Source organism: Salmo salar, chromosome ssa19 (assembly GCF_905237065.1).
Source record: "Salmo salar chromosome ssa19, Ssal_v3.1, whole genome shotgun sequence".
Lineage (NCBI taxonomy): Eukaryota > Metazoa > Chordata > Actinopteri > Salmoniformes > Salmonidae > Salmo > Salmo salar.
This window is the reverse complement of record NC_059460.1, coordinates 51464499-51478476: the sequence shown is the minus strand read 5'-3', so window position 1 is coordinate 51478476 and position 13978 is coordinate 51464499. Positions and strand designations below refer to the sequence as shown.

The following is a 13978-nucleotide window of genomic DNA, read 5'->3' as shown; positions in this document are numbered from 1 at the left end:
TTCTCTGTTTTATTGAAGTTCATATCAGATGGCAGCAGCTAGCTGGGCATTATTGCTTTATGCCTGTCTGGTATATGAGTAAGTTGTTTTGAAGCAGAAGACAAGTGGGAAATACAGTATACCTTCACAGAACCAATATTCCACCAGTCAAATGATAGGATCATAATGCAATATTTTATGAAGGCAAGGGAATTCTCATTACTTTTTACTCGGGCATAAGGGGTTTCAACTGATTCTAAGACTATTGTAATATGGTAGCAATGCACTAACAGGAATTCTATCTACAGATGTCGGCACTTAACTTGATCACACTTCTGTCGCAGAGAATTTTCGTGCTGCATCAGGAAATTCAAATGGGCCTTGTGAGTGGCTGAAAATTAGCAGTTCTCTTTCTCTCCATGCAGAGGTAGTCAAATCACTGGGATCAGGCTTGCTATCAAAATAATATTCTCTCTTGATTGCGCAAACTCTAGGCCTAGGCCCTATTACTGCAACATTCAAATGTACAAACATTTATCTGAAATGCAGCCATACACATAAACAACCGTCGTTTTATATAGATTAATAACACAATATAGACATTGGTCTCCACCAGACTACGACGTACAAATGTCTAGTGTATCCTAAGGTTATGAATTAACTGTCAAAACTGAGTTCAATTGTGGCCTGGGGTGGTTTAGCAGTTAGGGACGCTGCCTTCAGTGCGCACATATAGGCCTACCATGTCACGCAGATACGATTCCGGCCCACGCCCTTCTGGCACAAATAAATAAATCCCCTGATTGACTTGATGTAGTTACACATTTCAAATGTGGACAGTCCATGGTTATTTTCCCCCTGGTCTTGATAAGAAATGACACTTTTGGATAACGTAAATAGGAAACTATTAACAAATAAAATAATAACAGTCAGTAGGCTACACCAAACGTTCATTTTCATTCATACAAATTGTCAAGTAAATTGCCACAGTATATTTTCTGTGGTAACAAAGGAAATACTTTACGGAATACTTGTCAAATAGATAAATTGCCCTTAGTCTGTTAAAAAAGGACTAAGTTGTTGCGATGACAATACCAACCATAGGGCGAACATACACTACATGACCAAAAGTATGTGGACACATGCTCACCGAACATCTCATTCCAAAATCATGGGCTATTACAGCCTCCACTCCTCTGGGAAGGCTTCCAACTAGATGTTGGAACATTGCTGTGGGGATTGCTTCCATTCAGCCACGAGCATTAGTGAGGTCGGGCAGTGATGTTGGGCGATTAGGCCTGGCTTGCAGTCGGCGTTCCAATTAATCTCAAAGATGTTCGATTGGGTTGAGGTCAAGGCTCTGTGCAGGCCAGTCAAGTTCTTCCACACCGATCTCGACAAACCATTTCTGTATGGGCCTCGCTTTGTGCACGAGGGCATTGTCATCCTGAAACAGGAAAGGGCCTTCTTCAAACTGTTGCCACAAAGGTGGAAGCACAGAATCGTCTATAATGTCATTGTATGCTGTAGTGTTAAGATTTCACTTCACTGGAACTAAGGGGCCTATCCCAAACCATGAAAAACAGCCCCAAACCATTATTCTTCCTAGACCAAACTTTACAGTTGGCACTATGCATTGGGGCAGGTAGCATTTTCTTGGCATCCGGCAAACCTGGACCACCAGATGGTGAAAAGTGATTCATTACTAGAGAAGAACATGTTTCCACTACTCCAGAGTCCAATGGTGGCGAGCTTTACATCACTCCAGCTGACGCTTAGCTGAAAAAGCCAAATCCACAATTTGAAGGGGCGTCCACATAATTTTAAATATATAGTGTATCTTGAAAGACTTGGGTTGCAACAGGACACAAATATCATATTCTTGGGAGCGGTAATGAGGTGACCAATAATTATTGAGATCAACTGTGCAGGTGAATTGGCATATCCCAATGCCGTGTATCCTGAGTAGAGTCTATCTGCAGACCAAATGGACAATGACCCCAAGCATACTTCCAAAGCTGTGGCAAAATGGCTTAAGGACAACAAAGTCAAGGTATTGGAATGGCCATCACAAATCCCTGACCTCAATTCTAGAAAGGCATGTGCGAGCAAGGAAGCCTACAAACCTGACTAAGTTACACCAGCTCTGTCAGGAGGAATGGGCCAAAATTCACCCAACTTACTGTGAGGAGCTTGTGGAAGGCTACACGAAACATTTGACCCAAGTTAAACAATTTAAAGGCAATGCTACCAAATACTAATTGAGTGTATGTAAACTTCTGACCCACTGGGAATGTGATGAAAGAAATAAAAACTTAAATAAATCACTCTCTAATATTATTCTGACATTTCACATTCTTAAAATAAAGGGGTGATCCTAACTGACCTAAGACAGGGAATTTTTACCAGGATTAAATGTCAGGAATTGTGAAAAACTGAGTTTAAATGTATTTGGCTAAGGTGTATGTAAACTTCCAACTTCAACTGTAGTGGCTATATCCAGGAAAGACAACGCTCCAAAAGCTGGGCCTAAAATAGTGTATAAGAGATTATACAAAATATGTAGCTGTAACTCTTATATGGATGATGTTAAAAAAAAGGAGCATCCAGATGCTGCGCTTGATGAATTTATGAAATTGCTTCTTCCAATTATTGATAAACATACAACTGTATGGTTGAAAGAGATGGGGCAAAAGGAGTGTGACTTACTGCTAATCGAGAAATTATGTGACTAAACTCAACAAATAGCAGAAGAAACTGTATTATGAAGCCAAGATCAATGATATGAAGAATGATGAAAAAAAACTTGCGTACTTTAAATGGAATTATGGGCAAATTCAACTACATCTTTCATCGAATCAGAAGGCTTATTCATCACAAAACCATTTGGTTTTGTCAATTATTTTTATGATTACTTAATGGCAAAGTGGGCAAACTTAAGCAGGAAATGCCAACAACGAACAGTGAGCCATCGTTTTCATGCATAAAAAAAATATATTATGAAAGAAAAGCAATGTAAGTTTGAATTTTGTAAAGTTAGTGTGGAAGAGGTGGAGACACTATTGTTATCGATCAATAATGACAAACCTCCTGGCACTGACAACTTAGATGGAAAGCTACTGAGGATGGTAGCTGCTATAGCCACTCCTATCTGTCATATCTTTAATCTGAGCCTAGAGGAAAGTGTTTGTCCTCAGGCCTGGAGGGAAGCCAAAGTCATTCCAATACGCAAGAGTGGTAAAGTGGCCTTTACAGGTTCTAACAACAGACCTGTCAGCTTGCTGCCAGCTCTTAGCAAACTGTTGTAAAAAAAAAAGTGGATTCAGAGCTATCTATCTAATACATCTCAGATGGTTTTCTTTAATGGAAACTTCTCTAATGTCAAACATGTAAAGTGTGGTGTACCGCAGGGCAGCTCTCTAGGCCTTCTTCTCTTTTCTATTTTTACCAATGACCTGCCACTGGCATTAAACAAAGCCTGCGTGTCCATGTATGCTGATGATTCCATCCTATATACACTACCGTTCAAAAGTTTGGGGTCACTTGTTTTTTTTTTTAAAATACGTTTTTTTTGTCCATTAAAATAACATCAAATTGATCAGAAATACAGTGTAGACATGGTTAATGTTTGAAATACTATTGTAGCAGGAAACGGCAGATTTTTTATGGAATATATACACATAGGCGTACAGAGGCCCATTATCAGCAACCATCACTCCTGTGTTCCAATGGCACGTTGTGTTAGCTAATTGATCATTAGAAAACCCTTTTGCAATTATGTTAGCACAGCTGAAAACTGTTGTTCTGATTAAAGAAGCAATACAACTGGCCTTCTTTAGACTAGTTGAGTATCTGGAGCATCAGAATTTATGGGTTCGATTACAGTTTCAAAATGACTAGAAACAAATAACTTTCTTCTGAAACTCGTCAGTCTATACTTGTTCTGAGAAATTAAGGCTATTCCGTGTGAGAAACTGTCAAGAAACTGAAGATTTCATACAACACTGTGTACTACTCACATCACAGAAGAGTGCAAAACCCTCAAATGCTGATGCTCCAGATACTCAACTAGTCTAAAGAAGGCCAGTACCCGCAAAACACCAGTCTCAACGTCAACAGTGAAGAGGCAACTCTGGGATGCTGGCCTTCTAGGCAGAGTTGCAAAGAAAAAGCCATATCTCAGACTGGCCAATAAAAATAAAAGATTAAGATGGGTAAAAGAACACCGACACTGGACAGAGGTACTCTGCATAGAAGGCCAGCATCCCGGAGTAGCCTCTTCACTGTTGACGTTGAGATTGGTGTTTTGCGGGTACTATTTAATGTTAACAACTCGTATAAAACTCACTCATCCAATCTTTACACCTCTGTTCACACACAACGTGCCAGATACATTCTTAAAGCAACAGTATTCAGTACTCAACTGAGCTATGACACCATATTACTGAAAACAACAGTTTGCATAGTCAACTTACACACAGCACTGCCAGCCAGTAACACTTACCCCACCAGACATCAGGGGTCTTTTCACAGTCCACAGGTCCAGAACAAATTCAAGGAAACGTGCAGTATTATTCAGAGCCAAGATTGCATGGAACTCCTTTCCATCTCATATAGTGCAAGTGAACAGCAAACCTGGGTTGAAAAAAACAAATAAAGCAACAACTCTCGGCACAATGCCTCTCCCACATGTGACCGACATGTCGTGTGTTTGTACTGACATGCAAACACAGCAAAAAAAGAAACGTCTCTTTTTCAGGACCCTGTCTTCAAAGATAATTCATAAAAATCCAAATAACTTCACAGATCTTCATTGTAAAGGGTTTAAACACGGTTTCTCATGCTTGTTCAATGAACCATAAACAATTAATAAACATGCACCTGTGGAACGGTCGTTAAGACACTAACAGCTTACAGACGGTAGGTAATTAAGGTCACAGTTATGAAAATTTAGGACACTAAAGAGGCCTTTTTACTGAGGCATGAGGACTGCAGATGTGGCCAGGGCAATAAATTGCAATGTCCGTACTGTGAGGCACCTAAGACAGCGCTACAGGGAGACAGGATGGACAGCTGATCGTCCTCGCAGTGGCAGACCACGTGTAACAACACCTGCACAGGATTGGTACATCCGAACATCACACCTGCGGGACAGGTACAGGATGGCAACAACAACTGCCCGAGTTACACCAGGAACGCACAATCCCTCCATCAGTGCTCAGACTGTCTACAATAGGCTGAGAGCGGCTGGACTGAGGGCTTGTAGGCCTGTTGTAAGGCAGGTCCTCACCAGACATCACCGGCAACAATGTCGCCTATGGGCACAAACCCACCGTCGCTGGAGCAGACAGGACTGGCAAAAAGTGCTCTTCACTGACGAGTTGTGGTTTTGTCTCACCAGGGGTGATGGTCGGATTCGCATTTATCGTCGAAGGAATGAGCGTTACATCGAGGCCTGTACTCTGGAGCGGGATCGATTTAGAGGTGGAGTTTTCATCATGGTCTGGGGCGGTGTGTCACAGCATTATCGGACTGAGCTTGTTGTCATTGCTGGAAATCTCAACGCTGTGCGTTACAGGGAAGACATCATCCTCCCTCATGTGGTACCCATCCTGCAGGCTCATCCTGACATGACCCTCCAGCATGACAATGCCGCCAGCCATACTGCTCGTTCTGTGCATGATTTCCTGCAAGACAGGAATGTCTGTGTTCTGCCATGGCCAGCGAAGAGCCTGGATCTCAATCCCATTGAGCATGTCTGGGACCTGTTGGATCAGAGGGTGAGGGCTAGGGCCATTCCCCCCAGAAATGTCTGGGAACTTGCAGGTGCCTTGGTGGAAGAGTGGGGTAACATCTCACAGCAAGAACAGGCAAATCTGGTGCAGTCCATGAGGAGGAGATGCACTGCAGTACTTAATGCAGCTGGTGGCCACACCAGATACTGACTGTTAGTTTTGATTTTGACCCCTCCTTTGTTCAGGGACACATTATTCCATTTCTGTTAGTCACATGTCTGTGGAACTTGTTCAGTTTATGTCTCAGTTGTTGAATCTTATTATGTTCATACAAATATTTACACATGTTAAGTTTGCTGAAAATAAACGCAGTGAGAGGACGTTTATTTGTTTGCTGAGTTTATGTGTAACTGATAGATGCACACACATACATGTTAATGTTTTTAAATGTATGTAAACTGTAAAGTATTTTGGCTGTAATGTATTTTTCGTTATATATGGGACCCCAGTAAGACTAGCTTTTTCCTTTGGCGGTAGGTAGCCTAGTGGTTAGAGCATTGGGCCAGTAACCGGGAGGTTGCTGGATCGAAACCCCGAGCTGACAAGGTAAAAACCTGTCGTTTTACCCCTGAGCAAGGCAGTAAACCCACTGTTCGCCGGGCGCCGAAGGCGTGCATATCGATTATGGCAGCCCCCTGCACCTCTCTGATTCAGAGGGGTTGGGTTACATGCGGAAGAGACATTTCATTTAAATGCATTCAGTTCTACAACTGTATCATCCTTTCCCTGATAGGGAGCCAAATACAATAAAAAATGTAATCCCATAAACCTTGCGACGCAGCGAAAGTTATTTAAAAAAACATCTGAATTAATGGCCGACAGAAGTCCCCGCTTGGGATAGCATTTTCCAGAAGAAAAAGGAATCATTTTGCGAAATGTAAGTATAGCGTTTGTTTATTCATAAAATTATGTAAAAAAAAAAAATATTACTTTCATACGAATGTTTTATTAAAATGCTGAGTAACTGGTGTTTATCCGCTTGTTGCCAAGTTAGCTAGCTAACACGTCAATTCAACATCTTTTCCATGTTGGTTCAATGTAATGTAATTGAAGTGACGTGGAAACAACGTTGATTCGACCAGTGTGTGACCAGATGGGGTGGACATGATAACTAGCTAGCAGGCGATCTCATCCTGTTTATCGTATGTTTAGAGATGAACAACTAAACTAACTAATCGTAGATTCAGCAATGGGTCAATTGTGAAGAATCTGACCGTTTTTAAGTCATGAATTGGTGAACTTGTTAGCTAGCTAAAGACATGTCGCAAATACTTAAAAAATATTTTCAGGAACTAAAGTGGGCACCTGATCACGTTTCACTCCATTGCATTGCATTGGCTTGGCAGGAGAAAACAGTCCTGCCCGACTCGTTTGGAGGTAAAACATTTTAACAACATCTGTTCATTGTGTATTGTTCAGTCTAAACTTGTCTGGCTAGCAAGCCATTTGTGCATTTTGTTGACGAGTCTGTTTTGCTAGCTAGCTGTATGCAGTGTCTGTTTACCTAGCTAACGTTTTCTTGCCACATTCCCTTCCCCTATTGTGTTGCACCATTGGGGTTGGTGTTACTAGTTAAAATTAGAAGCTAAGTTATTCTACTCTTACTGTAAACAACTTGACCAAGCCTAAAAATATGCAAAACTGTTAACAAAACGATTGCACATTAATAAAGGTAGTTGTGGCTTCAGCAACTTGAACCAGTAACGTTACTGAAATTTGAGCAGTGAGGTTAATTACTCCTCCCTTGTCTGTGCTTGTTCCAGGATGAAGGATCCCACAACAACACCCTGCAGATGTAAATAACTTGTTGTGAACCTCCCAGGCACCAGGATAATCACCATATATCCCAGGATATTGTTCAGGAGTGTTACATCACAATGTTAAATAGAAATAGATTCACCCATGTTATTGTGTATCATGCAGATTTGATAGGACATTGTAATTTATGAAGCTCATTCTAAAATACAGATGTGATGTCTGACCCAGGGGATTGCACTTTGAACAAGTCTTCAATTTAGACCACAATTAGTTGAATTAGGTGTTAGTGAAGGGCTGGAACAAAAAATAAAAAATAAACTCCGGTCCTGTCTATAAAAAATATAAAAAACCTGTGGCTGAACAAGCTTATGAATGTTGGGGGTTAATCTCCTTGAAATCCCTCACTTGGTAATTATTTATTTTGTACAATGGACTGTGTTTGAAGGACTCATGCACTGATACAGGAAAAACAATAAAAAAGTTAACATTTATTTAAAATTACAATTGTTGATGTCATGTTTCTGGTTTTGAGGCTTGGGCATCTAAAGTATCTGGTGACTGCATCTGTCTAATCCACTGCAAGGAGAGAAAGGCATCAATCATATTACAATGCTGTATTTATTTAATTGAATATATATTCCTGTTTGATATGCATTTACATAATTATATTGGACATGTCCTTTATCACATGCCAGTATTTGTTTTGTATACAATGCATTTAGCTTACATTAGGATGAAGTAGCCTTGTCCTTCTAATCTAGTTATTATGCATCATATCACCTTTCAATATTAGTTATCAACAAATATAAATCATGAAAATCAATGTCATTTAATAATCTGCACGGGTGTGATAGTTATATGAATTACTCACAATGCAAGCCTACTCATTAGAGAAGCACATTATCAGCTCTAATGCAATATTAACTTCACAGTGAAACCACTATTCTGGCTATTAATCATTCTTAAACAGTCAGTAAAATATATTATTTAGCGATCTCAAAAAATCGTAGCCTGTATAATATCATGCATGCAAGCTTACAATGATGGAGCAGCAGACCAAGCAATATGCGAGAGGAGGACCCTATTCTGAAGGATAATTATTCTGGTCGGTGTCAACTTCATTAACAGGTACTGAGGAGATGGATTCAGTTACTTGTTTATTTGTGTCAGATATTGCCACTTGAGATGGTTGTTGAGGAGATTGCTATCACTAGTTGCTCACACTAGTCACACACTTAGCAGCCGAGGAGAGAGGAAGGACAGCTGTGAAAACAATAGCTGGAAAAATGAGTCGGAAGCACAGTAGCATTTGGATGCATTTTAATAATGTAGACAATGTTAGAACACAGTGTAGAATTTGCCAAAACAAAATCTCATATAAAGCCGGTTCTACGCACAACCTACACCGGCATATGTGAACTGTGCACCCAACTGTGAAGCTAGCTGTAGCGGAGCTTTGAGAAACTAGCGGGCCTGCTAGTGATAGTGGTGGAGCCAGCACCTCCACCTATCCACTCAGTCAAGTAGGCCTACTCTGCGACCCACAGCAACGCAGTCTTCTATGGACCAGTTTATGCCAAAGTCTGTAGCCAAACAAGGCCAAATTGATATTGCATATTGGCTAAAATGATTCCCACTGATTTCCAGCCATTTTCGATCGTGGAGGACAGGTTTTAGAAATTATTATAGCAATAGTCTAAATCCAAGCAGGGAAACCCTTTCAAAATCACTTATTCCATAACTGTACGAGAGCACACAGGCTTCAGTGCGGGAAAGAGTCCAAAAATCTACTGCAATTTGCCTTACCACTGACTGCTGGACATCAAGGGTAACCACTTCTTACATGTCGGTTACATGTCCCTTCATTGAAGATTTTTTGATGTCTAGCTGTCTTCTGGACTGCTTTGAGTTCAGTGACAGACACCTCAGAGAACTTGACAGAGGAACTGTTGAGAATGGCAAGTAGATGGATAAGTGGTCTGTTGTGTTAGCGACAATGCAGCTAACATAACCAAAGCCATGAACATTTTTACATGGACCCATCATCCATGTCTTGCCCACACAATCAACCTGATTGTAAGAAATGCTCTGAAGGTGATGAAGCCAACTGTGGACAAAGTGAAAGCAGCTGTGGAATACTTCCACAGGAGCACAGTAGGTGCTGAAAAACTAAAGTCTACACAACGCCAGATGGGGATGCCTGAGCTGAGGCCTAAACAAAACTGCACTACAAGGTGGAATTCAACATTTTATATGTTGAAGCAGTTTCTTGAGTCAAAGGATGCCATCATCTCTACCCTGGCCATTGTCAATGCACCTGTTGATGCTCTGACCCAAGAGGAATGGGAGGTGGTGGAGGAGGTGTGCAGAGTCCTGGAACCCTTTGAGCAGATCACTGTGGAGATCAGTGGGGAGAGGTACAGTAAATAGTTATTACTACATCATTATTTAATACAGTATTATATATGTATATGAGCAGTAGATGAGAATGTAGTATCAGTAGACAAAACATGAACCTGAACTAATAAGTTACTGTTCTCTCTTTTCAGCTATGTGACAGCCTCAAAAATGATACTCCTGTGTAAGGGTCTGCAGCGAATCACAGCCAGCCGCCAGAGAGAAGCAAATGTAACCACAGGACATGTGACAGAGTTGATGGACACCCTATGTTCATCAATGGACAGAAAGTTCCACAGAATGGAATATAATCACGTGCTATCAGAAACTGCTGCACTTGACCCCAGGTTTAAGAAGTTAGCCTTCAGTGATGCCAGAGCGATTGATGAAGCTCTTCAAAGAATAACCTCAGCAGCAGGGAGGGACAGCCCCAGCAGTCAGCTGGCTCAGGCACCAGGGCAACAGGAAGAAGAGAGATCAGATGGAGTAGAAGCACCAGCAGTAGTGCCACAAACGTCTGCTGTTTGGATGCTGTTTGACGAGAGAGCAACTGGGGATGCAGCACGAAGGAATCCCTGAGTAGATGCCATAATGGAGGTCCGATCCTATTTGGAGGAGCCCCCCCTGAGCTGGTGGAAGAACAAGGCCTCTGTCTACCCACGGATTACTAAAGTCATGACAGGGAGACTCTGCATAGTGGCCACATCCGTTCCCTCTAAAGAAGAGAGAGAAAATAGGGACCAGTTTAATATTTTAAGTGGGATGCTGCAGTTTTACACATTGTTATTTATTTTTCTTTGATATGGTGCAATATTCTATTATTATGTTGTTCAGATTGTATTCATTTTGAATTGTTACATTTATATGCACTTTGTTCATATACATTAAAAAGTTATACTTTAAATGCAAATGTTTAATAGCATTCTTTTTCATAACAGACCGATGCATTTTTAAATACATTGTGGTTAAGTATGATTTAATAATTTAATTAGAATTGTTTTAACACCAATCATAGTCAAACTATCGCAAACTGTTTGACTTGAAAAAATACAAAACATATTTTTTTTAAAGAGCCATTTGGGAGCCAAAAGTGCCGTCTCTTTTTGGTGAGCTGAGCGGAACGAGCCGGATTGCCCATCACTAGCTCACACTGCTACAGTGGCTACAATGTGACTGCAAACGTTTCACGCTCAGTGGAATTTGAATGCGTTATCACGTGATGCTGCCTTTGAATCTCGTTGCAAATGGCAGTAACCTACTGGAAAAGTGCTAACTACTAAACTAGGTGCCTCTGGAGGCAGGTAGGCAGTAGGTAGCTGCTTTTGGATTGGTTAAACAACAACAGTAGGCTACACCAACATTAGTTTCCAGTCATACAAAGTGTAAAAATTATTGCACAGCACGGGCCGCGAGCCTGTAATGCTTGGCTTTGAAGTGTGCTGCTCAGAAAACTGCGCTATGGCATTTCACTACACTTTAGCAAGCCATGAGAATACTTGATGGTATGAGGTCGGTTGTTTTGCAGCGTTTTGCAAGCCATAACCTCTAGGTATCGTACTGCATTGTACAGCCTACAAACACCACTTCCAGCTGCCCCCTGACAGCGATTCTACATTTTCAATATTCATTTAAATCCTCCTGTGCGGGATTATTTCTCTCCTGCGACGAAATTGGTCATATTAAGATCCGACATCTGTACTTCATCAAAATAATATTAAGTACCTTATATGAAGTACTGACTGAATGAAATGACTGCATGTGGTAATAATGATGAAAGTAATGATGACTAAAGAATTTCAGCTAGGTACTAGAATACAACCCTGTACCTACACTCTTAAAAAAAGGGGCTATCTAGAACCTAAAATGGTTCTTTGGCTGTCCCCATAGTATAACCGTTTGAAGACCCCTTTTTGGTTCCAGGTAGAACCCTTCTGGTTCCAGGTAAAACCCGTTCCACTGAGGGTTCAACATGGAACCAAAAAGGGTTCTACCTGGAACCAAAAACGGTTCTCCTATGGGGAAAACTGAAGAACCCTTTTGGAACCCTTTTTTCTCTGAGTGTAGGGGTCACATGAGCACACAGCAACTGGTCTACTCAGTGATAAAGGTGTGAGTTTGCTGAGCTGGGTGACAAAGGCATTTAACTTTATGGCACTGCTGTTTATATTTGGTGTACCTTCCCGAAGCTAAATGCTATTGAGTAACATGGCAAGAGATACCATAACATATAGCTGGACCAAAGCTAAATGCTATTGAGTAACATGGCAAGAGATACCATAACATATAGCTGGACCAAAGCTAAATGCTATTGAGTAACATGGCAAGAGATACCATAACATATAGCTGGACCAAAGCTAAATGCTATTGAGTAACATGGCAAGAGATACCATAACATATAGCTGGACCAAAGCTAAATGCTATTGAGTAACATGGCAAGAGATACCATAACATATAACTGGACCACAGTAAAATGACATCTAAATAATTATATCTGATTAATCTCTTAAATGTGACAATTAGGGTCAATCAATTGAGACACGTAGTCTATATTGGTATTTCAGTCATTCTGTTACGTTTGTAGCTGTCACTGTATTCTAAACAAATCAACTCCACCATCTAGTGGTACTAATTAGTTACAAATGATAGGCCTGAGATGAGGGCAGATGATAATTAGCTTGATTTGCTGAAAATCGAATCAGAATTTTAATTTAGACAATTAGATTTTTGAGGAGTCAGAGGTTGTAGACCATTCACAATATCTCATATTGTAGCCTAGTACAGGGATGGGATCTTGAAGGACACCATCTCCCCCTGTAGAGCTGTGGTATGGGGAAAACATGGGAGGATATTGAAGTGGCTGCTGGACTCATCAACCTTTAATTAACATCAGTCCAGTCTTCCCCAAGATTGGAGTCTGGCAAGAATATGTACTTTTCAAAGACTAATTCCACTCATCTCTCTCTATCTCTCTCTTTCTCGCTCTCTCCATCTCTCTTTCTTTCTCTCCATTTCTCTCTCTTCATCTCTCTCTTGCTCTTTTTCTTTCTCTCTCTTTCTCTCTCTCTTTCTCGCTCAGGTGGTCCAGGAGGAGAAAAGGACCGTGCTGCACTCAGTCATGAGGCCTTTCTGCTCATGGCCAACTCTCAGAGTGACATGGATGACTGGGTCAAGGCCATAAGACGGGTCATCTGGGCACCCTTTGGAGGAGGTAAACTAGCCTGGCATTCCAAATGATTTTGCCATGTTTCACCGTTGTTTTGCTTTGTTCAAGCTGGTTTAGCCGGGCTAGAGGTAAACTGCTTTGTCCAGAGTTATATTACTAGACAGAATGATTACAAAATGCACTCTAAATCTCAGTGAAAGCATATTCTGGTACAGGCTCACATTATGCTCTTTGTATGTCACTCAAACGTCTTTGTCTAGTGCTTTATGGGGTCAGTGGTTTGACAGACAGAAGATCATTTTATGACGTGCTGTGCATTCAGAAAGTATTCAGACCCCCTGACTCTTTCCACATTTTGTTACGTTACAGCCTTATTCTAAAGTTGATTATATAAATAAAACATCTTTGTCAATCACACACAATACCCCCATAATGACAAAGCAAAAACAGGTTTTTATATTTAAAAAAAAAACAGAAGTACCGTATTTACATAAGTATTCAGACCCTTTGCAATGAGACTCAAAACTGAGCTCAGGTGCATCCTGTTTCCATTGATCATCCTTGAGATGTTTCTACAAATTTATTGGAGTCCACCTGTGGTAAATTCAATTGATTGGACATGATTTGGAAAGGCACACACCTGTCTATATAAGGTCCCACAGTTGACAGTACATGTCAAAGTAAAAACCAAGCCATGAGGTTGAAGGAATTGTCCGTAAAGCTCTGAGACAGGATTGTGTCGAGGATCAGATCTGGGGAAGGGTAACACAAAATGTCTGCAGCATTGAAGGTCCCCAAGAACACAGTGGCTTCCATCATTCTTAAATGGAAGAAGTTTGGAACCACCAAGACTCTTCCTAGAGCTGGCCGCCCGGCCAAATTGAGC

At 41.0% G+C, this 13978-nt stretch overlaps 1 protein-coding gene and 1 long non-coding RNA gene across 5 annotated transcripts in view; both read left to right on the top strand.

The window, feature by feature from the left end:
• LOC106579003 (rho GTPase-activating protein 22) overlaps nucleotides 1-13978 on the top strand; it is a 36996-nt gene that overhangs the window by 14731 nt on the left and 8287 nt on the right. For 3 of the 4 annotated variants that reach the window (XM_014158385.2, XM_014158387.2, XM_014158389.2), the window contains one exon: nucleotides 13006-13137. In XM_014158385.2, the coding sequence (XP_014013860.1) occupies nucleotides 13006-13137 (132 nt within the window). Of the gene's footprint in view, nucleotides 1-6333; nucleotides 6652-13005; nucleotides 13138-13978 lie in introns of those variants that run through there. The other variant, XM_014158391.2, reaches the window with a different exon arrangement.
• Nucleotides 6672-8030, top strand: LOC106579005 (uncharacterized). Its single transcript, XR_001322562.2, has 2 exons — nucleotides 6672-7151; nucleotides 7538-8030. It is a non-coding gene; the product is annotated as an uncharacterized lncRNA (long non-coding RNA).